The 27932-nt window shown below is 38.4% G+C and overlaps 1 protein-coding gene and 2 long non-coding RNA genes across 3 annotated transcripts; all 3 read left to right on the forward strand.

The window, feature by feature from the left end:
* Nucleotides 1-13302: 13302 nt before the first annotated feature.
* LOC128635167 (uncharacterized) lies at nucleotides 13303-16151 on the forward strand. Its single transcript, XR_008398056.1, has 3 exons — nucleotides 13303-13717; nucleotides 14653-14722; nucleotides 15127-16151. It is a non-coding gene; the product is annotated as an uncharacterized LOC128635167 (long non-coding RNA).
* A 3032-nt stretch (nucleotides 16152-19183) lies between these two features.
* On the forward strand, nucleotides 19184-24596 carry LOC108257037 (interferon-induced protein 44-like). Its single transcript, XM_053686548.1, has 7 exons — nucleotides 19184-19754; nucleotides 19844-19895; nucleotides 20369-20564; nucleotides 20929-21081; nucleotides 22347-22518; nucleotides 23645-23745; nucleotides 24042-24596. Exons 1-7 carry the CDS (start codon nucleotides 19280-19282, stop codon nucleotides 24258-24260), a joined length of 1368 nt encoding a protein of 455 aa, XP_053542523.1. The 5' UTR covers nucleotides 19184-19279; the 3' UTR covers nucleotides 24261-24596.
* A 302-nt stretch (nucleotides 24597-24898) lies between these two features.
* LOC124629016 (uncharacterized) lies at nucleotides 24899-27932 on the forward strand. Its single transcript, XR_006983857.2, has 3 exons — nucleotides 24899-26416; nucleotides 26753-26896; nucleotides 27853-27932. It is a non-coding gene; the product is annotated as an uncharacterized LOC124629016 (long non-coding RNA).

The following is a 27932-nucleotide window of genomic DNA, read 5'->3' on the forward strand; positions in this document are numbered from 1 at the left end:
TCGGTGTTATTCATTGTGGAGACTGACGTGACAATATGTCTGAAGAAAATAAAAATATTTATTACATAGCCTACCTTCTAAACAGGGTACTGTAGGGGTGAAAAAAACCTTTTTAAAAGATGTTTTTTTTAAAAAAAAAGAAACAGGTGTTTCAACCGTAATGGTAAAAACAAAAAAATGGTTGTACAAAACTGTTGTACATTTGGTATCTGGTGATTTTAGAATTAGGCCCCAACTGTCAAATATGTTTTGTGAATGGCTTTGTCAGGCAAAGAGCACGATGGCATGGAAAGAGTATACAGGAGTAATTGGTTAGGTAGGAGGTGATCTAATGCTGAGGAGTTATACAGTACTTCAACTTGGGAACATTCCAACATGGCTCTGAGAGAGGCATTATCTAAGGTACGTATATATAATATACAGGGCCAAGAAAAAGTATGTGAACCTTTTGGAATTTCATGGTTTTCTGCATAAATTTGTCATAAAATGTGATCTGATCTTCATCTAAGTCAAGGGCATTGACAAATATAATGTGCCTAAAATAATAACACAAAAAAATTCTGATCTTTCATGTCTTTATTGAACACACTCATTCAACATTCAAAATGGCAGTGGAAAAAGTAAGTGAACCCTTAGAATTAATAACTGGTTGACCCCCCCTTGGCAGCAATAACCTCAACCAGGCACTTCCTGTAGCTGTGGATCAGACCTGCACATCGTTCAGGAGGAATTTTAGCCCATTCTTCCTGGCAGAACTGCTTTAGCTCTGTTATATTCTTTGGACATCTCATGTGTATGGCTCTCTTCAAGTCATTCCATAGCATCTCTATTGGGTTGAGGTCTGGGCTCTGACTCGGCCACTCCAAAAGGCGGATTTTGTTTTTCTGAAGCCATTCTGTTGTGGACTTGCTCCGGGTCGTTGTCCTGTCGCATCACCCAACTTCTACACAGTTTCAGGTGATGTACAGATATTCTCACATTATCCTGAAGAATTGTTTGATATACTTGGGAATTCATCTTCCCCTCAATGATTGCAAGCTGGCCGGGCCCTGATGCAGCAAAGCAGGCCCAAATTATGATGTTTCCTCCATCCTTATGGTTAGGATGATATGTCATGCCCTTTCTACACCAGATGTAGTGCTGTGTGGTTTTTCCAAATAGTTCAATCTTAGTTTCATCAGTCCACAAAACATTTTGCCCATACCACTGTGGAGTGTCAATGTGCTCTTTTGCAAACTTCAGTCGTGCAGCAATGTTCTTTTTAGTAAGCAGTGGCTTCCTTCGTGGTGTCCTGCCGTAGATACCCTGTTTGTTCAGTGTTTTACGTATTGTAGACTCATGAACAGAGATGTTAGCCAGTTCCAATGATGCCTTCAAATCTTTGGCTGTCATTCGGGGTTGTTTCTTTACCTCATTGAGGAGTCTTCGTTGTGCTCTTGGTGTCATTTTGACTGGGCGTACAATTCTTGTTAGAGTAGCAACAGTCCCAAAGTCTCTCCATTTGTAGAATGTTTTCCTAACTGTAGACTGGTGAATTTCTAAAGTCTTTGAAATCACTTTGTAACCCTTGCCAGCTTTATGTAATTCAATTCTTGATTGTAGATCCTCTGAAAGCTCTTTTGGGCGAGGCATGCCTCACATAAGCGTGTGCTTCATGTGCAGAGCAAACTCCAAAAATTTGAAGGGTTTTTATCAGTCAGAGTAGCTGTAGTCCACACCTCCAAACTCATTTTCTTAACGAGACTCCAGGTGTGCTAAAACCTGACTCCAATTAGCTTTTTTGAGGTCATTAACTCAAGGGTTCACATACTTTTTCCACAAGCACTATGAGTTTTTTTTTTGTTGTTCTCCATAAAGATATGAAAGAGCAGAATTTTTTTGGTGTTATTATTTTAGACACATTATATTGGTCAATACCCTTGACTTAGTTGAAGATCAGATCACATTTTAGGACAAATTTATTCAGAAAACCATGAAATTCCAAAAGGTTCACATACTTTTTCTTGCCACTGTAGATCAGATCACCAGTATGTCTTTACCCAGTCCTGATCTGGAGTCAAAATGATTACTTTTTATTTCCTCGTATGGGTTTATGACAGTGAGCAGTCATATACACCAACGTTATAGAAGCAGGCGAGTTATTTTTAAAGGTTCCAAAATAGTTTAACAGTTAAGGCATATTTCCAACAGAACAGAATATTAGACATTTAGTGTAAACTAGGGTAAAAAAAAATTCTCTCAAATATTTAAGTGAAAATATTTCTCCATATTAAATGCATTATATTAGAAATGATAGCACAGTCTTTGTTGATAAATTACCAACTCATACTTTATAATAATTTGTTAAGGAGCATCTGAATCTGGCAAATAACCTTTACTGCATTTAGACATAAATAAAAGTTAATAAACAAATTAGGAAGAAATGACTTGTACACTACTGCTGCGGATATTTAGTCAAACCATTCTGTTCAAACTTCAGCATGATCCATAGAGTAGCAGAAACTTATGAATACCATGTGAAGGATTAAGTTGATTAGTCACTTACAATTGCAAAGACATGTCCTTGTGCAGGCTTACCTTCGCACCAGCACTGACCCCTCTTCTCCCATGTCAACGTATAAGAAAAGGCAAAAAGTAATATAAGATATATAAGAATATATTTATAAAATATAAGACATTATAAGGAAGAAACATAATAATATTATTTAGCAAGGTCTGCCATTCAGCCCTCTTAAGTGTACGAGCATTATCAGTATTGTATGGCAGTTGGGGACAGTAGTTAGCTTTCAGATGTCAGATGAAAAACAACTTTATGAGTTACAGTGCCAAACTACTGCAGAATATTTTGATCCTTCTTTTTCAGTCTGAAGGACTGGCATTTATTTAATAGACAGATGGCACAGCCATATACTTGGTCAGAGGATTTAGGAATTTCTTTAAGGAAAATTAATTGTTTTTGTTCTTTTATCATAGCTTCAATTTGTATACTTACTTTGGTTAGTGACTTAAACTGTTTAATTAGGTGGTGACAGATTTCATTAACAGGGAATGATGATAGGTGAGGATTAAGTTGGTATGCGTGTACAAAATAAAACTGTCTATATGTATATGTGTCTGCTATGTATCTGTTTAAGCACTACTTTAATAGTGATATACAGAGAGAGAGATACCCATTAACTAATTCCTAGAAGTCCTTTCTACCTTTTCAAGTTCGTTATACATGTTTCTTTTCAAGCATTGTCTGCAGAAATTCCAAATCATTAGTCTGAAGGTTAAGGGTTCCTTAGACTTTTGCTTCTTCAGCATCAACATAATTATGATTGATTGATCATAATTGAAGTGAAGTGAAGACCATATGTGCAGAACATATGTAATATTATCTCTGATATACAACTCTCAATATAATTATAATTAATGATGACCTTTGACCTGCCAAGATAATTATAATTGCTGATGACCTTTGACCTAGATCTGTCAAAACCAATTAGTGATATGGACCATACAAACTAAACCTCTCTCTAACATTTATAGGGTAACAATAAGAAAATGGTTATACCAATGGTAATTTGTAATTGTATTAGAGACAACATAATTTAATTAAAAACAGTTCAAGATGACACCAGTTGATGTTTGCATTAACGATAATATACTGTGCTTGACTTGTTTAAAAAAATTAAGTGGGTCGAAACAACTAGTCTGTTGACGATTAGGCAATAACTATCAAGCAAAAGAGAGGATGCTAGATGATTCTGTCCAATTCTTTTCAACTCAAGCCCTGTTTATAAAGCACACTACAACAAAATGTAACCAGTTCCTCAGGAAAATAGCCTGCCTTACACCATGATGTTGTGGAAATTCATCCTCAGAACTGGTGTGGTGATCTTGTGTGGCTAGGGTCCTGTTCTGAGAAAGGGATGTCTTTAGGTTTTGTAACATCTGGTCCCTGGCTGTCTCTTTTTGATCTTAGTTTACTTTGCCTGAAGAAAATGTAAGGTAAAAAAAATGATGAAAAATTAATATTATCCTCACAATGTCACATTCTTGTTGACATATTGGAGCTTTATGGAATTCCAGAAAATTTTATACTAGAGAAAGCACTATTAAAATATAGACCTGTTCTAACCCACAATAACTCAGTAGTCATTAATACAATATTACATGAGAACTCAGTTCTTGATGTGGACATGGCTGTCCACAGACAGAGAATGTTAAGTCCCTTGCCAAAGCCTCCAAGAAAGTAGCTGTATGTTTAGCTAGATACCTCACTTTTTGAGCTAGAATATAAGCAAGTAGGCTACATATTTAAACTTAAAACCGCACAAAAAAACTTGACGATCACGTCGAAACATGATTTTTCAAAACTTATCTATATCCACTCACCAGCTTGGCTTTTTTAGCCTCCGCCAAGTTGGTCTCTGACATTTTCTATTTCATGCGCACACCCCTGCTTTCTTATTTGGTCCATATACAGTATCTCATAAAAGTGAGTACAACCCTCACATTTTTATAAATATTTGATGATATCTTTTCATGTGACAACACTGAAGAAATGACACTGTGCTACAATGTAAAGTAGTGAGTGTACAGCTTGTGTAACAGTGTAAATTTGCTGTCCCCTCAAAATAACTCAACACACAGACATTAATGTCTAAACCACTCGCAACAAAAGTGAGTACACCCCTAAGTGAAAATGTCCAAATTGGGCACAAAGTGTCAATATTTTGTGTGGCCACCATTATTTTCCAGCACTGCCTTAACCCTCTTGGGCATGGAGTTCACCAGAGCTTCACAGGTTGCCACTGGAGTCCTCTTCCACTACTCCATGACGACATCACGGTGCTGGTGGATGTTAGAGACATTGTGCTCCTCCACCTTCTGTTTGAGGATGCCCCACAGATGCTCAATAGGGTTTAGGTCTGGAGACATGCTTGGCCAGTCCATCACCTTCACCCTCAGCTTCTTTAGCAAGGCAGTGGCCTTCTTGGAGGTGTGTTTGGGGTCGTTATCATGCTGGAATACTGCCCTGCAGCCCAGTCTCCGAAAGGAGGGGATCATGCTCTGCTTCAGTATGTCACAGTACATGTTGGCATTCACGGTTCCCTCAATAAACTGTAGCTCCCCAGTGGCGGCAGCACTCATGCAGCCCCAGACCATGACACTCCCACCACCATGCTTGACAGTAGGCAAGACACACTTGTCTTTGTTCTCCTTACCTGGTTGCTGCCACACACGCTTGACACCATCTGAACCAAATAAGTTTATCTTGGTCTCATAATCCATGTCCTTCTCTTCAGCAAACTGTTTGCGGGCTTTCTTGTGCATCATCTTTAGAAGAGGCTTCCTTCTGGGACGACAGCCGTGCAGACCAATTTGATGCAGTGTGCGGCGTATGGTCTGAGCACTGACAGGCTGACCCCCCACCCCTTCAACCTCGGCAGCAATGCTGGCAGCACTCATACGTCTATTTCCCAAAGACAACCTCTCTATATAACGCTGAGCACGTGCACTCAACTTCTTTGGTCGACCATGGTGAGGCCTGTTCTGAGTGGAACCTGTCCTGTTAAACCGCTGTATGGTCTTGGCCACCGTGCTGCATCTCAGTGTCAGGGTCTTGGCAATCTTCTTATAGCCTAAGCCATCTTTATGTAGAGCAACAATTCTTTTTTTCAGATCCTCAGAGAGTTCTTTGCCATGAGGTGCCATGCTGAACTTCCAGTGACCAGTATGAGGGAGTGTGAGAGCGAAGACACCAAATTTAACACACCTGCTCCCCATTCATACCTGAGGCCTTGTAACACTAGCAAGTCACATGACACGGGGAGGGAAAATGGCTAATTGGGCCCAATTTGGACATTTTCACTGAGGGGGTGTACTCACTTTTGTTGCCAGCGGTTTAGACATTAATGGCAGTGTGTTGAGTTATTTTGAGGGGACGGCAAATTTACACTGTTACACAAGCTGTACACTCACTACTTTACATTGTAGCACAGTGTCATTTCTTCAGTGTTGTCACATGAAAAGATATAATCAATTATTTACAAAAATGTGAGGGGTGTACTCACTTTTGAGAGATACTGTATCTTTACCCAAAATTAATAAATTCTTCTTTGTGATGAGGTCTTTGAATGAATCTCATATGACAAGAAGAGTAAAGAAGTTTAGCCTACACAAGCTACTGATAAAACGACACAGTTAAGCAATGAAAGGGTATATGGGAAATAACTGGTACAAATCAAACTTACCACCAAATAACACGACTTCAGCAGGCACTGTTTTCTCAGTTAACCTTACCTAGCGAGCGAGGGAGCATCAAACGAGTACCATCAGCAGCTCTGATTGACTAAAGTGAGCAACAAAACTACACCACTTGATTGGTCACAGAACTTGGTGCCGATTTTCTCAAAAACTGAACATGAACTACAATGGCATATGCTACTGACAAAATAAGGAAATTATTTGACAAACTCCAAAGTAGATCTGGATAGTTTCAAGATAATGTCAGAGGTTTTGGCTGCCCAAAGAAAGGTAGCACATCTGTGCTGCAGAGGATGGGTATTGAAAATTTCACAGGAGACACAGTTTATTCAGGTTTATTTCATGCCCGTTTCATTTGTAGCAGTGGTGTTCATCATTCCTATAATAACACAACTCTTAAAAAGAGAAATAATTCTGTTCTACAGCTAAGTGATGGAACATTCCATGATATTATGACCATGGTGGCTTTCACCTCTGAGGATAGGGCCTCTTCTGTATCCACCACAAACGGATTCTGTGTTTTAGTAAAAGAGCCTGCCAAGAGTGGAGGAAAGGCTTGTAGAGATGTTCAGCTAGATATATCCTCTACATTTATACATGAAGTGTCTCACACCAATACTGTATTTGCTGTGCATCCTTGATCACTCAAATGTAAATGTGTAATGGTTGGGCCCAAGGACAAAATGTATGTCATTCCACTTCCAAACAAGGTTGAAAGGGATTAAAAACTGATTCCCGGGGAGCTACTTCTATAGCTTTACAGATATCAAGGCCAAAACAACTTCCATATGTCTGTCCTTTACCCATGATGTGCTGACAACAACTTTTTTTTAACTGTACATATGTTCTCCAGTTATTGTTTTTCAGTAAGCCTGCTTTATTTCTCCCTAAAAAAATAATAATGAAATATATATATTTTTTTAAACACTGATTATGATTCTAATGTGTTAATGCAGTGTGAGTGAACTTCAATTATTTTTTTTTGCATGCGATATAGCAAACGTTTACTTGCCTGTTGTATTGTGGTTGAACTGCCACTTGTGAAATCATAATATAGTAGCTGCCACTTTCTGTTCAGTAGAACACTCGCATTTTCTTGAGTGTACCGATAGATTTTAAGGGTGCTGTTGCTGTATTGTTTAGCATGGATTTGTGTGTACGACTGTAACATGATCCTTCTCTGCCAGTATAAACTTATAAAACATACTTATACTGAAATCACAATTATATAGCCATTTGTACATTGCATACACTTTATTTTAAAATATGTTTAAAAATGGACTTTTAACGCATTAGTCATACATTCTAACACTTTCTGAAAGAAATGTCCAAGAAGTGAATTTCAAGCATGAATAAGTAAACTTAAAAATTACACTCAAATTGAACTTAAAATAGATTACAACTTCAGGAAATTAAATCATGTATTTTTAAAATATGCTTTTAGTGCATTGTTACAATGATAATTTTGAGCATACAGTTTAAAATATACCTAAAATATATTTTAAAAATAAATTTCAAATAAGTACACTTTAGAAATTACATGGACCTTTCACTTTAAGTATATTTTTTCTAAAATATATTTCTTAGAAAATGTGCTACATTACACTTATTTTAAAGTGTGTTAAAGTTTTACTGTGAAAATAGGTAAAAGCATGAGGTTAATATATATATATATATATATATATATATATATATATATATATATATATATATATATATATATATATATGTGTGTGTATATATATATATATATATATATATATACATATATATATGTGTGTGTGTATACATATATATTAAAGATGGTACAATTCTTTGTTAGTATATTTGCAGTGTACTATTGAAAAAGCAAATGTATTTGAAATACAATAAAGTATTATTATTTTTTTTTTTTTACCAGGGTTAGTTGTCTATTTACACTGTAAATTCCTAATCTCACTACATGTCTGGTTATTTACTATCATTTCCTGTAATATTGCATTAGAGTTATCATTAGAGAATTATATTTCATTCTACTGTATACTTGTATATGTGCAGAATTACATTAAAGCTCAGCACCAGGTACTCATTACATTTAAATAATAATATGACATTTTATTCATTTTGTGGTTTCAAGTCGAACTGCTTGTAAATGCCTCCTGGGCTCAGTAGGATTTACTGAACTATACATAATATAGGAAAGAAAAGTTTACTTGATTTTTGCTGAATCTAGTGAAAGGTTTTTGTTAAGTTTAATAAATGCTATAATAAAGTAGCTCTGCAGATAACAGTACCTCGATGCAGTGGATAGTGAAGACATCAGAGAACATCATAGGAATCGCTCTGCTTCCAGTACAGGACATCTACCACAAGCATCAGTAAATTCACCAGCATAGTGGTCAACTCCTCACACATCTCCCATTAACTCTTCATCCCTCTGTCATCTGGCAGAATCGGACAACGCACCCGGACCAAGTCCACCAAATTCCAGAATAGCTTCTTTCCACAAGCTGTCAGGACCCTCAATACTGAACTGCTTTGTACGAACCTCCCTCACCAGCCACCAGCCACTTCAATCACTACTCACCACATCTACATACAGTATAAAAAAAGTATTTGTACACTTGGAAATGTATGAATTTCACTGCATGTCGATCCAAGTGGCATTTATTTTCAAGAGAGAGTGCTACGACCAGTACACTCTTCAAGCAAAACATTTCCCAAAATTAGATAGCTGTGTGTAAAAATATAAAAAATAACAGATATACTAGTTAAAAAGTATTTGGACACTTAAGCCTATTCTGTTAATCCATAGTTAGTGTGTTTACTCTAGGGCACCTGTATGAAAGTGAAGGTAATTGACTACATTCATCCACTATAAATGGCCTGGGAACCAGCTGGTTAATTAAGCAATTGGGGGGGGGGGGGGGGGGGGGGGGTTGGGGGGGTGACTAAGAAGAGGGAAGTAGGTTTTGAGAAAAATTCTAGCTTCATCTGGTTGCAAAAAGAAGGCCACTCTATTCCCCAGATCAGCAAAAACCTAAATCTTCCTTCCTCCACAGTTGGATATATTGTAAAAGAAAATAATAAATAAAATAAATAAAGTTAAAAGATGAAGCACTTTTTGATGTAAACAGACACTGTGTTGGAATAATTGTGAGTAAAATCAAGAAAAACAGCAGCAAGGATTCCTTCAGACATCAGTGAGAATTACCAGATACAGCTTAATGCACAAACGATCAACGAGCATGCATACAGAGGGAGAGTAACGCAGCAGAAACCATTCATCAGCCTCAAGTATAAGAAAGCAAGGGTGGAATGTGAAAAAGGACATGCACAGAAAGACAGAAGATTCCGGATAACTACGCGTGACTAGCATGTGGTGGACATATTGCTTGCAGTACTGAGCATATTAATGATAATTACTGAGGTTCACACTCTTCTGAGCAGTTTGACACCGGACACATCATAAAACCTAGTTCACAAAAGTTTTTTAAAAATGTTTTATTATGCTAATTACTACAAAATCTATGTGAGCCTAATGGTCTAAATTACAAATGGGTTTGGAATTTTATCGTTAGGCCACAGGGTTCTCAAGATATGGCCTGAAAATTGAAAGTTGTGCTATAGTGGTACCATTAGGCTTACTGGGTCCATCACATTTGCCTGAGTAGCAAGCAGAAGTATGTATGTAATATTGTCTACATTAGTCTCTATGACTTATTCAGTTCAATTCTATTCAATTTGATTTGTATAGCACTTTTAGCAATGGACATTGTCTCAAAGCAGCTTTACAGAAACATATAAACACAGGATAGAGATTTTAAGTGTGTGGATTTATCCCTATTGAGCGAGCCGGTGGCGGCAGTGGCGAGGAAAAACTCCCTAAGATGATAGGAGGAAGAAACCTCGAGAGGAACCGGATTCGGAAGGGAACCCGTCCTCATCTGGGTAACAACGGGTTTGGTCTGCACAATTGCACACAATGCAAAAGCAGCTAAATGAATTTTGTGGCTTACCTAAACCTAAACCTAAAAAAACCCACAAACAAAACCTGCACTATTGTGCCACCATTGTGTGAATCAGGCCCATGATACATTTCAGTGAAGGAAAAGGAAGAAGAAGGAGAGGAAGAAGAAAAAACAATTAACGATTGCTGCTAACAATTTGGGGGTGTAACGACATGTGCCATTTAATCGATCTATTTTCTATAACATGTAAATCAGGAACATGAAAGGAATACTCTAAAAGCAATGTAGACAACTTAATCACAATATAAGGTCAATAATTAGATTATTGCTGTCCATGTAAACATAGTCATTAATGAAAGGCAATAACAGTTACTGTTTAATGCTTAGCCATTATTGATAGTTTACAGTGGTTTTATTTTGAACATATCTTCATATGCAAATGTGGATGGCCAAATTTTAGTACTAGTGTACTTAAATTAGTAATTTAAATTAGTAGTACTAGTGGTAGTAGTATCTGTGGTAGCTGACAGTGGGATTAGTTTTAATTTGATTTTGACATGACCTTTTTGATTTTTGAAAAGAATGAATCAATGAAAGAAGATTTGAAATGCATCACACAGCGCCGCACGGTCATGTTAGCTTCATACCTGACCACTCACTTGTGTCCACATGAAAATCATAACCACCTTACAAAACCTTTTTTATTTATTTATTTTTTTAAATAAATGAGCTTTATTGGCATGACCATTACAACAATTACAGTCTCGCCAAAACGCTGAAAAAATGTGTTGCGTCCAGTGGAAAAAAAAAAAAAAAAAAGTTGTGTACACTCTGTTTGCATATTTATCTGTTTAGAACACATTATCTGTTTATTATGAATGATCTATTTGTATTTGGTTACATCCCTAATACAGTAGGCATATTATCTAACAGACAGGAGCATGATTAGAGAGAACTAACTAATGGACATTAAATAACAATGACTAAGTTGGGAGTAAAACAGGGTTTAAAAAAAGAGAAGCGTTTAAGGTTTGTTAAACCTACTTTCTGCAATACCCCCAGGTCTGACGTTCAACTGTTTAGACCGATGATCTGTGTCTCACAAACAGTGTCTTCTCTCTTTATAGGAAATTTCACCTCGAGGTTTTGCTGGTTGGTAAAGGTCAGCACATGTATATGTGCTTTAAGTTATCAGACAGCATATGGATACTCTACGATAACACCCGAGGAATTCCTTTCCAGTATCTTGACGTCGAAATGCTTTACAACATTAAAGATGTTTACATCTGCTCGGCCATCTACGTAAACACAACCCAAGCAGAAGACTATAAGCATGGTATGATTTTTTATATATATATTTTTTAATGACACCTTAATTTGATTGTGAATTTTCACAGTTAATTTGAATGTACTAATGTTCTCTATACACTATATAGTGAACACCTTTTTTTAATACAATAATTTACTTTTGTAGGTATTCCTGAGATCGGCACAGGAACAAAATGCTTTAATATATCAGGACACCAGCGGGTTCTGTCTAACCGCACGGATCAAGAGTTGATGCAAGACCTGAGAAACAGCATGCAGAAGCTATCAATTACCAGCTCTTAAATTCTGTGCAAATAAAAAACAAACACTGTAAATACATTATAAAAACCAAATAAAAAATACAAAACAAAAAACCCCTCTGATATCTGTTATTGTATTTCGTGGTAGACATTTTATTTCTTATTTTAATATTTCTGTATGACATTTTAATATTTTAATATTTACTATTGCTTCATAGTTTATATTATTTAGGCAGGAGAGAGCCCAGAATCGTTCCTTTATACTCTGTTTATGATTTGCAGTGACGTAGGGACCACAACAGGCTCCTATCTTACACTATACACCGAATACCGCCCACCATTTTAAAAAAATATATACTGGATGTGCTTTGCTAACTAACCCACTCTTGCAACAAGACTAAGCATCACTGCAACGTAAATGTTTATTTTAATCCATGCACGTTTATTCATCTATATGCAAGCAAAGCCGCTGATGTTAACATCCTTACGATGGATTCATTCGTTCATTCAGGTTGTGGACAGTGTAATGGTGGATCCGAAGCCTATCAAGGTCCAAGGTGGGAGTATTCACCTGAGATGGGGTGCCAGTCTATTGCAGGGCACTATGCGCACACACATTCACAAATAGGATAGCTAATTCACCTGCCTGCATATTTTTGGACAGTGGGAGGAAGCTGGAGAACCTGGAGGAAACCCACACAAACACAGGAAGAACAGGTTAAAGTTCACATATGCTGTAACCCAAGCTGAGGATCAAACCATAAACCATGGAGACAGCAATACTACCCAGTGCAGCACCACGCGGCCCCACAAACCACTCAAGTTTCCCCAAAACACAAAATCATTAACACTGTTACTTGTGTTGAAGAAAACAAAAGAAGGCAAACATGTTCTTTTTTTCTGTGACTTTTTTTTTTCTCCAGGAGGTAAACTAAATGCTTGGGTTGCACTCACTTCGCTAAGACAGTTATACACGGCCGGCTCTAAACGGTGTTTGCGGCCTGTCTGAATGGCTCTCGAAAGTATTGGCGCCCTACACGGACAGCTCTCGGAAGTATTGGCGCCCGATCCAAATTTTGCCACGGCAAGCACCACTCACATTTTCTTCAGGAAATGTCTAGTAATTATTACTATTATTATTATTATTATTGAGTTTTTAATCATTATTTTCCTGTTTGACTGAATTGAAGGTGTTTATCTTAAAACTCAGCCTATAAATAATGTCAACTTTGATCCAATAATAATAATAGTAATAAAATTTATATATGGAACGCTTTTCAAGATACTCAAAGATGCTTTAAATAAGTAAAAAAAAAAAAATATCTATAGTCGTAGGACAACACAATAAAACCATACTGCATTAATCACATAAAGTCAAAAGACAACACATTTAAACCAATAACATACAGAATCAATCAAACATTAAAAGCAGTCCTGAAAAGGTGAGATTTGAGTAATGATTTGAACTTGGCTAGATCGATACGATCTCGGTTGTGTTTAGGAAGAGGGTTTCAGAGGGAGGGGGCAGCTATGGAGAATGCTCTATTGCCCCAACTCTGGTGCTTAGTTCTGAGTGTTATACACAGGAATTTGGCATCAGAGGAATGGAGACTTTGGAAAGAGAGTAATATTGGAGCAAGTCGGTGAGGTAGGAGGGGGTCTGGTTATGAAGAGCTTTGTGAGTGAAGAGAAGGACTTTTAATTGAATCCATTGTGGGGCAGGAAGCCAGTGAAACTTCTGGAGGGCAGGAGTGACATGGTCCCGAGAACGAGTTCTGGATGTACTGGAATTTATTTAGATTTTGGATGATGTGTAATAGAGAATGCTGTTGCAGTAGTCGATTCTGGATGTGATGACAGCATGGATCAAAGTTTCAGCAGCAAAGAAGATATAGCCTCTTAGGAGACTATTTTAACTTCTTTGAATACGGGCCCAATCTAATGGTAAGATTATGTCTTTATCAGACTATGACTTTAACTCTGAGGCTGATTGTTTCTTACGCCACATCATCGAAGATGTTACCACTTTTCTCCTGAATATATATATTCTACACCACCGGCAATTTTCTTTCTGTGGTTTCTGCACCTGTGCGGCCCAGTTAGATTCCTGTGACTAGTCTTTTCTTCGGGGAAATAGTCCAGCGGCACGATACAGTAGACTCTGTGTATTCAATTTTTAAAGTGATTTAACATGGAAAGGTAAAATAACTCTTTCAATATGTTCTTTCTATGAAAACCCTTAGGTGTATTTCTGCTCACACACTGTTTTGTAGGCACTTCATAAAAGCCTTATTCTAAACCGCAACCAGTAGGCTAGTCTCAACACAGTACTGAGACAGGTTGAAAAGCATGTTCTAACATGAACAGCCAAATTTAGGAATCAAGTAATTAAGGGAAAACGATTGTTAAATATGAGGGTTGAGCCCTCATGACATGTTATGACATTTCACTTGTTTCTTTTTACATTATGCACCAGGTATAAAACTGGTGTAGCAGGCTGAAATACGATGAAGACATGGCGATCAATCAAAACAATCATGTTGTGACAATGTGTAGTCATTTTGAAATCCTTTAACAGTGCACGTCTACTAAAATTAATAATATATATTTTTTAAAAAACTTCTAGCTTGTAACCCAGTTCATAGATATTTTTAGGCAACATACTTCAAGAAAAGTCTCAAACGAAAGGCACAGTCTTCTCATTATCTGTGTAGAAAGTTGTAAAATGCTAGTTAGCTTGCTAGCTATCCATCACATCATGTGTTCTAGAATGCCAGTTAGCATGCTAGTTAACCAACATAAACAGTTTTTAAATTGAATGTTAAAGATACAAAAAAGATATTTAAAACATTTTAACTTTATTATTTTGTGTTTCTCAGGTCCCATTTGGATTGGCTGGATGACAAGCAGCTTTGCTACATCAAAGACAGGGGTTCAATATATGCAAATGTAAAAATTCTTCTGAATTCAGAAAGCTTATGACTTTATTAAGTGACAAAATGTATGTTGAGGCTAAAATTCTTTGTGTGCCAAAGCTGAAACATGTTGAAGTTGAAAAAAAAACAAAAACAAACTACTATTGACCTATAAAGCACTTAATAGTCTCGCACCACAGTACCCGAGTTAACGTTTGGTCTTTTATGACCGCCACGCCTACTTCGATGAAAAGGTGCAGGCTGTTTGTTGGTACCTCAAATAGTGAAGGCTACAGCAGGGGGAAGAACTTTCTCCTAAAAGGCCCCACAGTTATGGAACAGCCTTCCAATTTGTGTTCGGGACTCAGACAGTTTCAGTGCAGGCTAAAAACATATCTGTTTAGTCAAGCTTTTGAATAGTGAATAGTTTTTCTTTAGGTACAGGGGCAGATCTAGAGGCTCACAGGCATAGAGTGTTGTGGTGAACTGGGATGTTTGGATGCTGTCTCCCCCCACTTTCATGCATTCACCCAGGTTTGTTGATGGTGTGGTGGCTCATGTCTGTGTTACCTTCTGGCTCTCCCTTTAGTTATGCTGTCATAGTCTTGCCAGAGTCCCTGCTTGCACTCATGCTAAGTTCATTGTCCTTAACCATTACAGGATAATAACCATATTAATAACCATAATAACCATAATAATCTCTCCCTCTGTCTTTCTGTCGAGCTACACATGATACTCCTGAGATACCAGTGATCCTGACCCCTTCTGCTCTCCGGACCTGCCTGATTCATCCTGATGCCCTACTTCTGGTTGGAGTTCTCGTCAGTTGGAAGTGACGTCCTGCTGCTGAGGACGGCCCCACGTGGTACAGGCCTGGAGGTCACTGGGATTGCTGGGGATGATACCACTACAATTCAAGTGAACAGTTATGCTATGATGGCCAGGACTACAATTGCTATTATAGCCTCAGCACTGCAATTACCACAAACAATTTTGCACTCAAGCCTCCATCAGTGAACAGTGGAGAAATTCAACGAAACAGACTTCATGTAAAAACTGTAATGAATTTTCCTGGTTACACAGCTGTACTATTTGAGCATGTAGCACATTCATAGAAGGGACTTATTTATAATTATACTATCTGTTGTCAGTCAGATGAGGATGGGTTCCCTTTTGAGTCTGGTTCCTCTCAAGGTTTCTTCCTCGTTTTGTCTCAGGGATTTTTTCTTTGCCACCGTCGCCTCTGGCTTAATCATTAGGGACAGATTCATAAATTTAAGATTTATATTCTCAATTTATGCATTTCTGTAAAGCTGCTTTCGGTCAATGTACATTGTTAAAAGCGCTATACAAATAAAACTGAACTGAATTAAATAGAGTTACTTAGGTAACTTTAGCTTTAATTTTAATTGAGATTATACTTAAATATAATATAAGTATATATTAAATTACAACTCTTCCTCTTTGCTCTTTCCCCTACCTTTGATTTAGGACCTTGTTTTTTACTGGGTGGGTACACTAGGATACATTGCCCCTCAACCTACAAATGCTGAGGTGGGCTACTAGTGTACTCTGCCCCTCAATCTACAAATGCTGAGGTGTGGACACTAGGTTATTGTGCCCCTTAATCTACAAATGCTGAGGTGCGGACACGAGGGTATTGTGCCCTTCAACCAACAAATGGTGAGGTGCAGACACTAGGGTACTGTGCCCGTCAACCAACAAATGTTGAGATGGGACACTAGGGTACTCTGCCCCTCAATCTACAAATGCTGAGGTGCGGACACTAGGGTACTGTGCCCGTCAACCAACAAATGGTGAGGTGCGGACACTAGGGTACTGTGCCCGTCAACCAACAAATGGTGAGGTGCGGACACTAGGGTACTGTGCCCGTCAACCAACAAATGGTGAGGTGCGGACACTAGGGTACTGTGCCCCTCAATCTACAACTGCTGAGGTGCGGACACAAGGGTACTGTGCCCCTCAATCAACAAATGCTGAGGCACGGACACTAGGGTACTATGTCCCTCAATCTGCAAATGGTGAGGGGCGGACACTAGCGTACTGTACCTCTCAATCTACAAATGCTGAGGAGTGGACACTAGGGTACTCTGCCCCTCAATCTACAATTGGTGAGGGGCGGACACTAGGGTACTGTGCCCCTCAATCTACAAATGCTGAGGCACGGACATTAGGGTACAGTGCCCCTCAATCTACAAATGCTGAGGGACAGATACTAGGGTACTCTGCCCCTCAATCTACAAATGCTGAGGTGTGGACACTAGGGTACTTTGCCCCTCAACCAACAAATGGTGAGGTGCGGACACAAGGGTGCTGTGCCCCTCAATCTACAAATGCTGAGGCACAGACAATAAGGTACTCTGTCCCTCAATCTACAAATGGTGAGGGGCGGAAACTAGCATACTGTACCTCTCAATCTACAAATGCTGAGGAGTGGACACTAGGGTACTGTGCCCCTCAATCTACAATTGGTGAGGGGCGGACACTAGGGTACTGTGCCCCTCAATCTACAATTGGTGAGGGGCAGACACTAGGGTACTCTGCCCTCAATCTACAAATGCAGAGACACGGACATTAGGGTACTGTGCCCCTTAATCTATATATGCTGAGACACAGACACTAGGGTACTGTGCCCCTCACTCTACAAATGCTGAGGCATGGACACTAGGGTACTCTTCCCATCACTCTACAAATGCTGAGAGACAGACACTAGGGTACTCTGCCCCTCAATCTACAAAATGCTGAGGTGCAGACACTAGGGTACAGTGTGTCTCAATTTACACATGCAAGTTAATTCAACATGCAAGCAGAGCAGTTGATGCTAACATCCATACAATGGATTAATTCATTTATTCATTCAGGTTGGGGTCAGTGTAATGGTGAACCCAAAGCCTATCCCAGTACCACTGAGTGCAAAGTGGGAGTATTCACCTGATACGGGGCACCAGTCCATTGCAGGACATCATGCATACACACATTCACACCTAGGATTGCCAATTCACCTACCTGCAGGTTTTTTGGACAGTGGGAGGCAGCTGGAGAACCTTGCCACGAAGAAAAATGTGACGAACAGGTGAAACTCCACACAGATTGTAACAGAAGCTGAGGATCAAACTATGAACTCTGGAGCCATGAGAAAACAACGCTACAAAAATGTTGTTGTTGTTGTTGTTGTTGTTTTTTCCAATGATGACTTTTTCCATGATGTAAACTAAATGATAACTTATAACAATTCACCCTTCTACTCAAAACATATGCCGGAATCTAATGACATTTTCCTCAATGAGTGACAACAAAATGAACATATCTGAAAACTGGTTCATTGGGCAAGGGTGAAACTTTTCCTCCTCATCATTGTGCACTCACTTTGCTAAGACACTTGTACAGGAGAATTAACTGAGCATGCAATTATTGAGGTGCTCTTGGCCACTTGTAGCAATAGACAAGGTGAGAGGAAACCTTTGTACCTTTGCACACTGATAGATGGACCCTGGATATTTCCTCTGATGGGAGTATGTATGCTAATGTTAAAGCTTTGTAATATGAAGAAGCTACTTTCATATACTTCAGCTGTTTAGTAACATTAGCAACCTTTTTGATTACAGTGATGTTATTTTCAGATAAAATGTTTTATCCCCTAGGGGTAATGAAATTGTAGTGTCACTGAAATTAATTTACTTTTATAAAATTAACTGACTTTTATTTGAGGGTCTATTTAAGAAAGATTTAAAAAATTAGAAAGCACATGTTGGGATGTTTGATTACAAATGGAAAATTTTAAGTTTTAGTTGACTAAATTGTGCTGTCTTCTTTTTTCTAGTAAATTTATACTAAAACTAACAATAACCATAAATATGACCATACATAACGTACTGTCTCAAAAAAAGCAAAGACTAAAGCTAAATGAAAACTAATGGTTACGATCAACATTGTAAATAAACTAGCCAATCATAGATCAGATCACCCTTCAAGCTAATCCTTTCATCAAAATAAAATTTGAATTGTGACCAAGTTGAATGTCATTTTGTTGATCTTGTTATGTTATGTATTGCCTCAACCAAAGTTGTTTAAGAAATCAAACTCACTACTTAATGAATATTTACAGATACCACTGATATCCCTCAAACCTGAACAGAGAAAAAGCACCTACAGATTAATATCATCTGTTGATAATTTCTGTTGCCTCTGGGGTGAGGAAGTAAAGTCCCTTTACTTTATCAGTATGCCCATGTGAGGCACAGTATTTCATCATCACAAGACAATCATGAACGGACAAAAAAACTAATGTAATACTATAAAGTGCATACTACTCTATACCAGTCTAAAATCTGATATTTAAAAATTAAAGATCCTGATCTTTCCTGTTTGTATATAAGGTCCATGGCATGTTTACTCCCAAAGCTTTTCAGAGAGCTATGGGCTACATGCCAGTTCTCTCTGATATCAGAAGCTGAGAGTGCTCCAGCTGTTTCAGTTTCATTTCTCACTGGCTTCAACGGTTGTCTGCGACGCACATCCTTGTTATAACAGCCTGCTTGTTATATCCGTATGTCACTGAATAATCAACCCAATGGCTTCCATCGTGTCTTCCCTGAGTGCTGAGAACGAGCTGAAGCTACACGGATTATTCTCCAGTCGTGTTTGTTTTCATCTTGTGTATAAGAGCAGTCATCATGGAGCCGATATTGGCCAGCTCCTCGACAGGTTTGACAAACATGGAAAATATTTGCTCATGGTATTTCCGTCGACGGGGTTCGTCAGAGGTGCTTTCATGAGTAAATCTCTGAAGTATGAAAAGGAATACTCAGATGAAGAAGCGTTTGTATTTCAATTGAGGGATACATACAGTGACCGGTTTCCAGAGTTAAACTGTACCAGAGCTATCACAGTTAGTGTAGGTTCATTTTCTATCTCTTTTGAAAAACACTTAAGCTTAACATTGGATCAAGACTACTGGTACTGCTCAGAGGTATTCTTTAGAGGAATATATCAACAGAAGGTTGATGTTCAACTCTGCAAAGATGTGGAGCTGCACCGTGTCCAAGGTAAATTCTACCACAAACGTCAAACTATGAACTTACAATTTTGACTGATGCTTATGTGAATGTCTGTCTGCTTCTTGCTTCTCTCTTAGATTTAGGTGATATTTTGCCCAACCCTTGGAGAGAGGTGGTCTGGCATGATACGTAAGTCTCACGGTGTCCAGTGATGAATCCACACAGGATTTATCCTGGTTTCATTTTATTTTTACATCATAAAAACCTGCAATTTTAGCAAGACTTTTTATATCCACAGTAGTTACACAGACAGATAGATAGCTTAAAGTGTTTACATGTTACTTTTATTTATTCCACAGTATTCTTAAATTCTCACTTCTGATCCATCTGGAGTTGTTTCACTGATTTTACTGTAACATAGTTGTTATGCTACAGTAGTTCATAAAGTTCATATAGTACATAAACCTTAGGTTTATCACCATGATATCATTTCAATAGTAACAGCTCATACACAGAGGCTTGTATGATCTAAAAATAAACAATAAATGGCATGTGCTATATTTTACACATATTAATTTTTCCTCATTATTGTTAAGGTGAATAAATCTATATATTTTATATCATAATTAATTGACTGCACTGTTATTATCTATGTTGTTTAGGACAAGAGAGAATCTAAGGGAGGATTTTGCCTCTTACAAGATGTTGTTAGAGTCTCTACCCCGGGTGAAGGCTTTATTCTTGGGCCCAGTGGGTTCTGGGAAGTCCAGCTTCATCAACTCTCTCAGATCCACAATGTACAAGCGCATCGTACATCTGCCCCACATCGGCACATCAGTGGAGGGGTTCACCCAGAAGGTCATAGCAATTCTCAATGCTGCTCTTGTATACAGCATTCCCATGATATCTATGTTGTATATTTATTATAATATATAATATAGATAGCAATAATTAGGATTGTATTCAGACTTAGGTGAGGTTGTGCTTAATATATATTTCAGATTTCAGCCATAGCAATGTTCAGTGTTGCTCCTGTATACAGCATTCCACTGATCCTGTATATTTATCATAAAGATATATGTTCTTAGTGGCTATCATATCATATTATTTAAATCAACTTAAAAATTAAAAATTTTAAAATTAATGGTCAATGAAGAGCAGGATAGAAGTGGAAAAACTGTCTCTTCCTTGCTCTGTGTTACCCAACTTTTTTTTCATGTAGGTGACAACTTATGGTATTCGTACAAAACTGCGAGGTCCTCAGAGTGCTCTGAGCTTCTGTGATGTGAAGGCTATAGGAGACGACGACTCTACTGGTCTCTCTTACACTGATGCACTGGCTGTCATCAAAGGCCACGTCCCAGAAGGATACAAGGTACTGCTTTTGAAAATTGTGTAGGTAGGCTTTTTAATATTACCTCTATTAGGGCAAAAATCACTATAATGCTTTGCATCAGCACCATTCCCATACCAATTTATAATACATTCAGCAGCACCGTTAGTGTGTCTTCCAGACCTTACAAGTGAATACTTGGAATTAATAGCTGGTCGATCCTCCTTTGGCAGCAATAACCTCAACCAAGCGTCATTCCACAGAATCTCTAAGGGGTTAAGCTCTAGGATCGACTGAGTCATTCCAAAAGGTGGATTTATATTTTTCTGAAGTCATTCTGTAGTGGATTTACTTCAATATTTAAGATAATTTTCCTGCTGCATCACACAACTTACACTGAGCTTTAGCTGGCATGCAGCCACCCTGATATTATCCTCTAGGATATCTTGATAAACTTGGGAATTCGTTTTTTTGTCTATGATGGCAAATGGTCCAGCCAGCTGACGCAGGTTCAGTGTGTGCTCGGGTACCAGCCTCCACTTATCCCCTGGAATGCCAGCCCCACTGACTCACCGGCCATGGATGACTGGTTTGAAGGAGTGCAGAGGTATTGGAGTGCACCCACCAGCGGCTCAAACAGGTGGACCAGACCACCCTGTCACCTCTGTCTGCCATGACACTGCCGTGTAGCATCCACATTCAATATCTCCTGCCAGAAATCAGTTATCCCAGGGCCACTGGCCATTAATGTGACGCCTGCCTACCCCACTCAACATAGCGGTGCAGCGATGGTTGGGGGGCTCTGCCAGGTCTATGCAAACCACAAACTCTACTTCCCAGAACAGACCGTAGTCTCCAAACATGGCAAGCCCAGACTACACTCCCCAGAACATGCACTGCTCACATTAAATACTCTTAACTGCAGCTGCACCTGTCTCAGTCCACCTTTCATGATAATTGCTTGGATTTCCCAATCAAGGCCAAAAAAGGCCCTGGCTCTAAAACACAGCCTCTGCTACATTCTTAATTAACTCCTAATTGTAACAACTGGCCAATCAAATCAGTACCACTGCAATTCTTATATAGTGAATTAAAATAAACCTGTTTTTAGTAGATTGTTTCAAAATGAACTCTGCTATGAACAAAGTGGACACTCCAAAAGAAATGTTGATAACATGAAAATGTGAAGCTGTGAAAAACTGAGACTGAATATCATTAGCCTAGGTGTACATAAACATTTGGTCTCAAATGTCTGTCAAATGGGAACTTACTGTATATGGCACTAAATACTTTGTTTTTGGCTCCAGTTCCAGAGAGGTGTTACAGTCACTGATGCAGTAAGTGGCTACATAGCAAATCCCACTCTGAATGAGCAGATTCACTGTGTCCTCTTTGTGCTTGATGCCTCCAAAGTGACATCATACCCCAGTAGCCTACAGTCCACACTCAGAAAGCTGCATTCCGGCATATCGGACCTGGGTAAGAGTGAATTCATCTTGTGCTTTCAGTCCAACTTATTAAATTGATGAAAAAATATTTCTTATACATCATTTATATATATCATTTTACATTATTTAACAATGAACTGACATTATGCACCATTACATGGTGCTTTAATAATTCTGCTTGTAGCATTATCTTCCAATTTTTTGGAGGTTAAATTTGTACACTGGAAATCGCAGAAATTCTAATCTGCTGTTTTGGAACCATTAACTCTAAATACAACCCCAATTCCAAAAAAAAAGTTGGGACGCTGTGTAAAATGTAAATAAAAACAGAATGCAGTGATTTGCAAATCTAATGAACCCATATGTTATTCACAATAGAACATAGAAAACCAAATCAAAGATTTAAGCTGAGTAGATCAAAAAAACAAACAAACAAACAAAAAAAAAACGTAATTTTGAATCGGATGGCCGCGATGCATCTCAAAAAAGTTGGGACGGGGCAACAGAAGGCTGGAAAAGTAAGTGTTCACTGAGTGTTAAGTATGTAGCCTGCATAAATTAAAGTGTTTGAAGAAAATAATTTATATTAGACTAAAATTGGGTATATCCTATACATAAGACATATGTGAATAAAGGACTAGTGCAAGGGAGCTCCTGTCCAAGCAGCTCAAGAGAATTCATGAATTGTGGTGAAACCACAAGTTTCATAAATTAGATACAGTTTCACTTGTACACCATTCTGTATGTCTTAAAGAATAAGGACAATACTGTTTTCCTGCAGTTCCTCTAAGCATTAAACCTTCTCCTGTCACTGCTTCTGTCATTAGATTTAGGTAAATGGGAAGGGAAGTTAAAATTGCATTTAGTCCTAACAATTTCCTTATACAACATAGCTGTACATCTGTGCAAATGCACAGCTTTTATATTGAAAATTATCATGTACAATTAAGTCTTCTCCATGCCTCACCGCACGTAATGAAGCAGAGGAGGATAAATAAGGAACGTTTCCATAAAACAATGCTCATACAGTGAAAGATCTTCTGCATGAAATAAAGAGCAACAAACTTAGTTTACCTGCCTGTATAAAGTTTCTCCAACATCATGACTTATGGTCCTGGAGTAGCGATGATTGATTATGTTGTTCTTTCACACCCTAGGTATCCCTCAACTTATTTTGCTCACTCATGTGGACCAGGTGTGTCTGGCAGTACAGAAAGACCTGAAGGATGTCTACTCTAGCCAAACTGTCCAGGATAAGGTACTAACTCGGGCCTGCCTTAATTACCATATTTACAATGCTTATGTAGTTGGACGTGGCTTATATGTACTAAAATGGCCTTCCCAATTCTGTATGCTATTGAAAATAAATGCATTACTGTCACGTTTTCTTTTATCTAACTCCATCCTGCATAGTAAAACACTGAACAGTTTGAATATTTATCTGGGTCATTGTTACTGCCTTGCATAACATCTTGAGCATTTTACTTCCATAATTTGTGAACAGGTTTAGTAGCATATACAAACTATTTTGTCCCAACTCTGTTTGGTCTCCAGATGCAGAAAGCAGCAGAGTTGGTGGGATTGCCATTGTCCTATGTTCTGCCGGTGAAGAACTATTTTTCCGAGCTGACAGTGGAGTGCAACACCGACATCCTGCTCCTGAGTGTGGGTATGAGCATCCTACAGGCTGTGGACGACACGTTTGAAGACCAGTACTCTAATCCTGTCCCTCAAGCTGTTAAAGAAATTTCATCATTGGGTATTGTAGAGTAATTTCAAGACATCTATAATACAAAAGGAAGAGCATGTTAATGTTAGTCTGAGCACAGTCAAATGCCCCATTATAAAAGGGTGCAACCAGATTATTGAAAGTTTTGTGTGGCCCAAACCCCCCCGCCTCCAACATAACATTTCTATTTGTATTTGAATTTTGTCGGTTGCTCAATCACATTAACGGTGGAAAAAGATCTGACATGATTTGTTTTCTTTTTATTTCTTCTTCAAAAATGTAAAGGGACTTTTTCATTAATCTTTATCATTAATTTTGCTACAGTTAATGGCCCATTTTCTCTCCTTGAGTATGTGTGAATAAAAGTTTTTTTTTATTAAGTAGAACTTTGTCTTTCCTGTTCTTTTGCTCTTGCCTTTCAGAGAGCTATGGGCTACATGCCAGTGCCCTGTCATGTCTGAACCTGAGTGTGCCTGCTGTTTCGATTTTGTTTCCTCACAGGCTTGCACTTGCTCCCGGTCTGTCTGCCTGTCTGTGGCACACTTCTTTACAAGTTCTTTACATGTTCACATTAAACAACAGAATGGGGAAAATCTTTAGTTTGAGTATTTCAGATACTGCTGTTCTCCTGAGATTTTCATACACAACAGTGTCTAGAGATTACACAGAATAGTGCAAAAAATAAAATTGTGTGTGGAGGGTCTGCAGACCTCGTTGATGAGAAAGATCAGAGGAGAATGACCAGATTGGTCTGAGCTGACAGGAAGTCTATAGTAACTCAAATAATCACTCTTCACAACCGTAGTGAGCAGAAAAGCATTTAAGAATACATAACACATCAAACCTTGAGGTGGATGAGTTACAGCGGGAGAAGACCGCATCGGGTTCCATTGCGGTAAGCCAAAAACAGGAATCTGAAGCTTTCACGGGCACAGACTCGCCCAAACCAGACAGTTTAAGATTTTTTTTAAAGATTTTTTTTTTCCTAACAGGAACATAAAACATCTGAATGGGACGAAAAAGAGAATCTGTAAGTTTTTGAAATGATATTTGAGAGGAGGAAAGTACAGTTACTCAAAATGTACAAAAGTATTGAATCACAGCCATGCTAAGAAGAAATGTGAATATCATTCTGAAATTGTCACTTTGGGTATTACTTAATGCCAGATTAAATAATTTAATTCCACCTGGTGCCCTGAGCCCTACAGTCTTATTCCTGAATTTGATCATGTTGACATAGTTGAACCTCACCTAAGTTGAACATGCATAGAGGTAAAAAATGCATTCATTTACCAATCCATACAGTTTGATATTATCTACTTCTGGTTTAACAAGAGGCCAAATCTAGTGACAAGGCCAGGCAGGGTCAAAATACCGAAAATAAGAAGTGCAAACAAATCCAAAGGCTAAGCAAATGTATCAACACCCAAAAAACCAAAGTTCAAATGCTGTCTGCATGTGAAGACATTCACAATTCGGAGGAAGGTGCCCTCTGGCAAATGTCTGGGTTTGATGTTACAGCTGGTCCGTGCAGCCATTTATGATTATATTGTTCTCCAGAACAAGAACAATTTTAGAATTGTAACCTGCAGATGAACTGGTTAGATTTTGGAATTGATCCAAATGGGGTCATAGTCAAATGTCTGAAGTCTTTCTGCTTGAAGTATATTTTAATGGTATTTTGAGGCGTACAAATTACTCCCAACAAGAACTAGAATTGATGGAAGATGAATCCCCGTCAATGCCTTTGGCATCAAGTTCAACTTATGTTTTGCGGCTAGTAATCCATGGGTCCTAGATGGATTTTCGAAGACCCAAGATAATGACCTCAAACATACAATTAAACAATTAAATGGTTGCAATCAGTGTTTTGTTATGTCCATCTGCAATGGCATGTGCTATTTATTTTGCATATATTCATTAGTGCTCATTAATGTTAAGACCCATAAATATATTCTATACCTTTATGGACTGCGCTAGTGTTCAATTGCCTCTGTTGTTTAGGACAAGGGACAATCTGAGGAAGGATTTTGTCTCTTACAAGCTGTTGTTGAAGTCTCTACCCCGGGTGAAGGCTTTACTCTTGGGCCCAGTGGGTTTTGGGAAGTCCAGCTTCATCAACTCTCTCAGATCCACAATGTACAAGCGCATCGTACATCTGCCCAACATCGGCACAGCAGTGGATGGGTTCACCCAGAAGGTCATAAAAAATGTCAAATGTTGCTTGATAATGGGTTTTAAAAATAGCAAAACTCAAGTCTGCTCCTGTATACAGCATTCCCATGATATCTATGTTGTATATTTATTATAAAGATAGCAATAATTAGGACTGTATTCAGACTTTTGGCTTTAGCATGTGCTTAATGTATATTAATATTATTTAAACAAAGTGTAGTTTTGTTGTTTTTATTTAATCTACAGCTTCTGGGCTGGATTCATTCCCTGTAATAATGGTCAGTGAAGAGCAGGATAGAACTGGAAAGATTGACTGTGCTTTCTCTCCCTTACTCTGTTACCCAACCTTTCCTTCACCCAGATGACAACTTACAGTATTCGAGTAAATCAAGGAGGGTTTGAAAGTGCTCTGAGCCTTTGTGACGTGAAGGCTATAGGAGACGACGACTCTACTGGTCTCTCTTACTCTGATGTCATAAAAGGCCACATTCCAGAAGGATACAAGGTACTGCTTTTGGAAATCATGTAGGTTAGTTACTGTTACCTCTATTAGGGCAAGGATTAAATACTATAACATGACGCATCAGCATCATTCCCAAGCTAATTTATAGCACATTTTGCAGCACACTTGGCATGTCATACATACCATGGGACCACATCAGTTATTCTCTTTATGACTTGTATCCCCCCTCCCTTTGCTTTTTTGGGGGTGCCCCCCCCCAAAAAAAAGCTTTTCTTTTTCAATGTGTACTTCCCACAGAGTGAACGTCTGGCTGAAGTACACCACTAAGTGTATCTCCTCGTTCACTACCTAGATCGAATATAATGGGGAAAGACTGATCAAGGCAGAAAAGCAAGGGGCTCCTCACAAAGAGTTGACTTAACATTTATAAATGTTCACTGGACCAGATGTAGAGCTTTTGTTTTCCGTGAGATCGGTCAGCGGGCTGGTCAGGTTTTATTAGCTAGGCACAAATCGTTTGTAATATTCTGCTATCCCAAGAATCTGCCACATATTTTTGTTCTTGGGCACAATTGGAGCAGTCTTACTTATTTGGGGATGCACCTTCCCATGACCTAGTTGGAAGACCAGATACCATGCCTTCACCCAGTCAGTTGCATACTTCCAGACTGCCCTTGTGTGGTCCATATGCTACTACCTGTTATTAATATTGATGATAATGCCATCAGTACAATCAGTAATCAGTACAAGTGGATGATTTTTTGTCTGTAACCGGGCAACATTTGCTCTCTGAGATGGTTAAAGATGGTCTGGAATGTTCTTAATTGGTTCTAGATAGCATTTTTTACTCACTGGAGATCAAAGGCATTTCAGTATATCAAAATAAAATTTGAATTGTGATCAAGTTGAATGTCATTTTGTTGATCTTGTTATGTTATGTATTGCCTCAACCAAAGTTGTTTAAGAAATCAAACTCATTACTTAATGAATATATACAGATACCACTGATATCCCTCAAACCTGAACAGAGAAAAAGCACCTACAGATTAATATCATCAGCATTTCCGGTGCCTCTGAG

The sequence above is a fragment of the Ictalurus punctatus genome, chromosome 2 (genome assembly GCF_001660625.3).
Source record: "Ictalurus punctatus breed USDA103 chromosome 2, Coco_2.0, whole genome shotgun sequence".
Lineage (NCBI taxonomy): Eukaryota > Metazoa > Chordata > Actinopteri > Siluriformes > Ictaluridae > Ictalurus > Ictalurus punctatus.

Bases quoted from the DNA above. Each gene is read 5' to 3' on its own strand.
- LOC108257037 (XM_053686548.1), top strand. From the start codon at position 19,280: ATGGCTTCCATCGTGTCTTCCCTGAGTGCTGAGAACGAGCTGAAGCTA. The intron at 19,896-20,368 runs GTAAGTCTCACG...TATGTTGTTTAG, and splicing joins GAGGTGGTCTGGCATGATAC to GACAAGAGAGAATCTAAGGG. The intron at 23,746-24,041 runs GTACTAACTCGG...TTTGGTCTCCAG, and splicing joins GCCAAACTGTCCAGGATAAG to ATGCAGAAAGCAGCAGAGTT.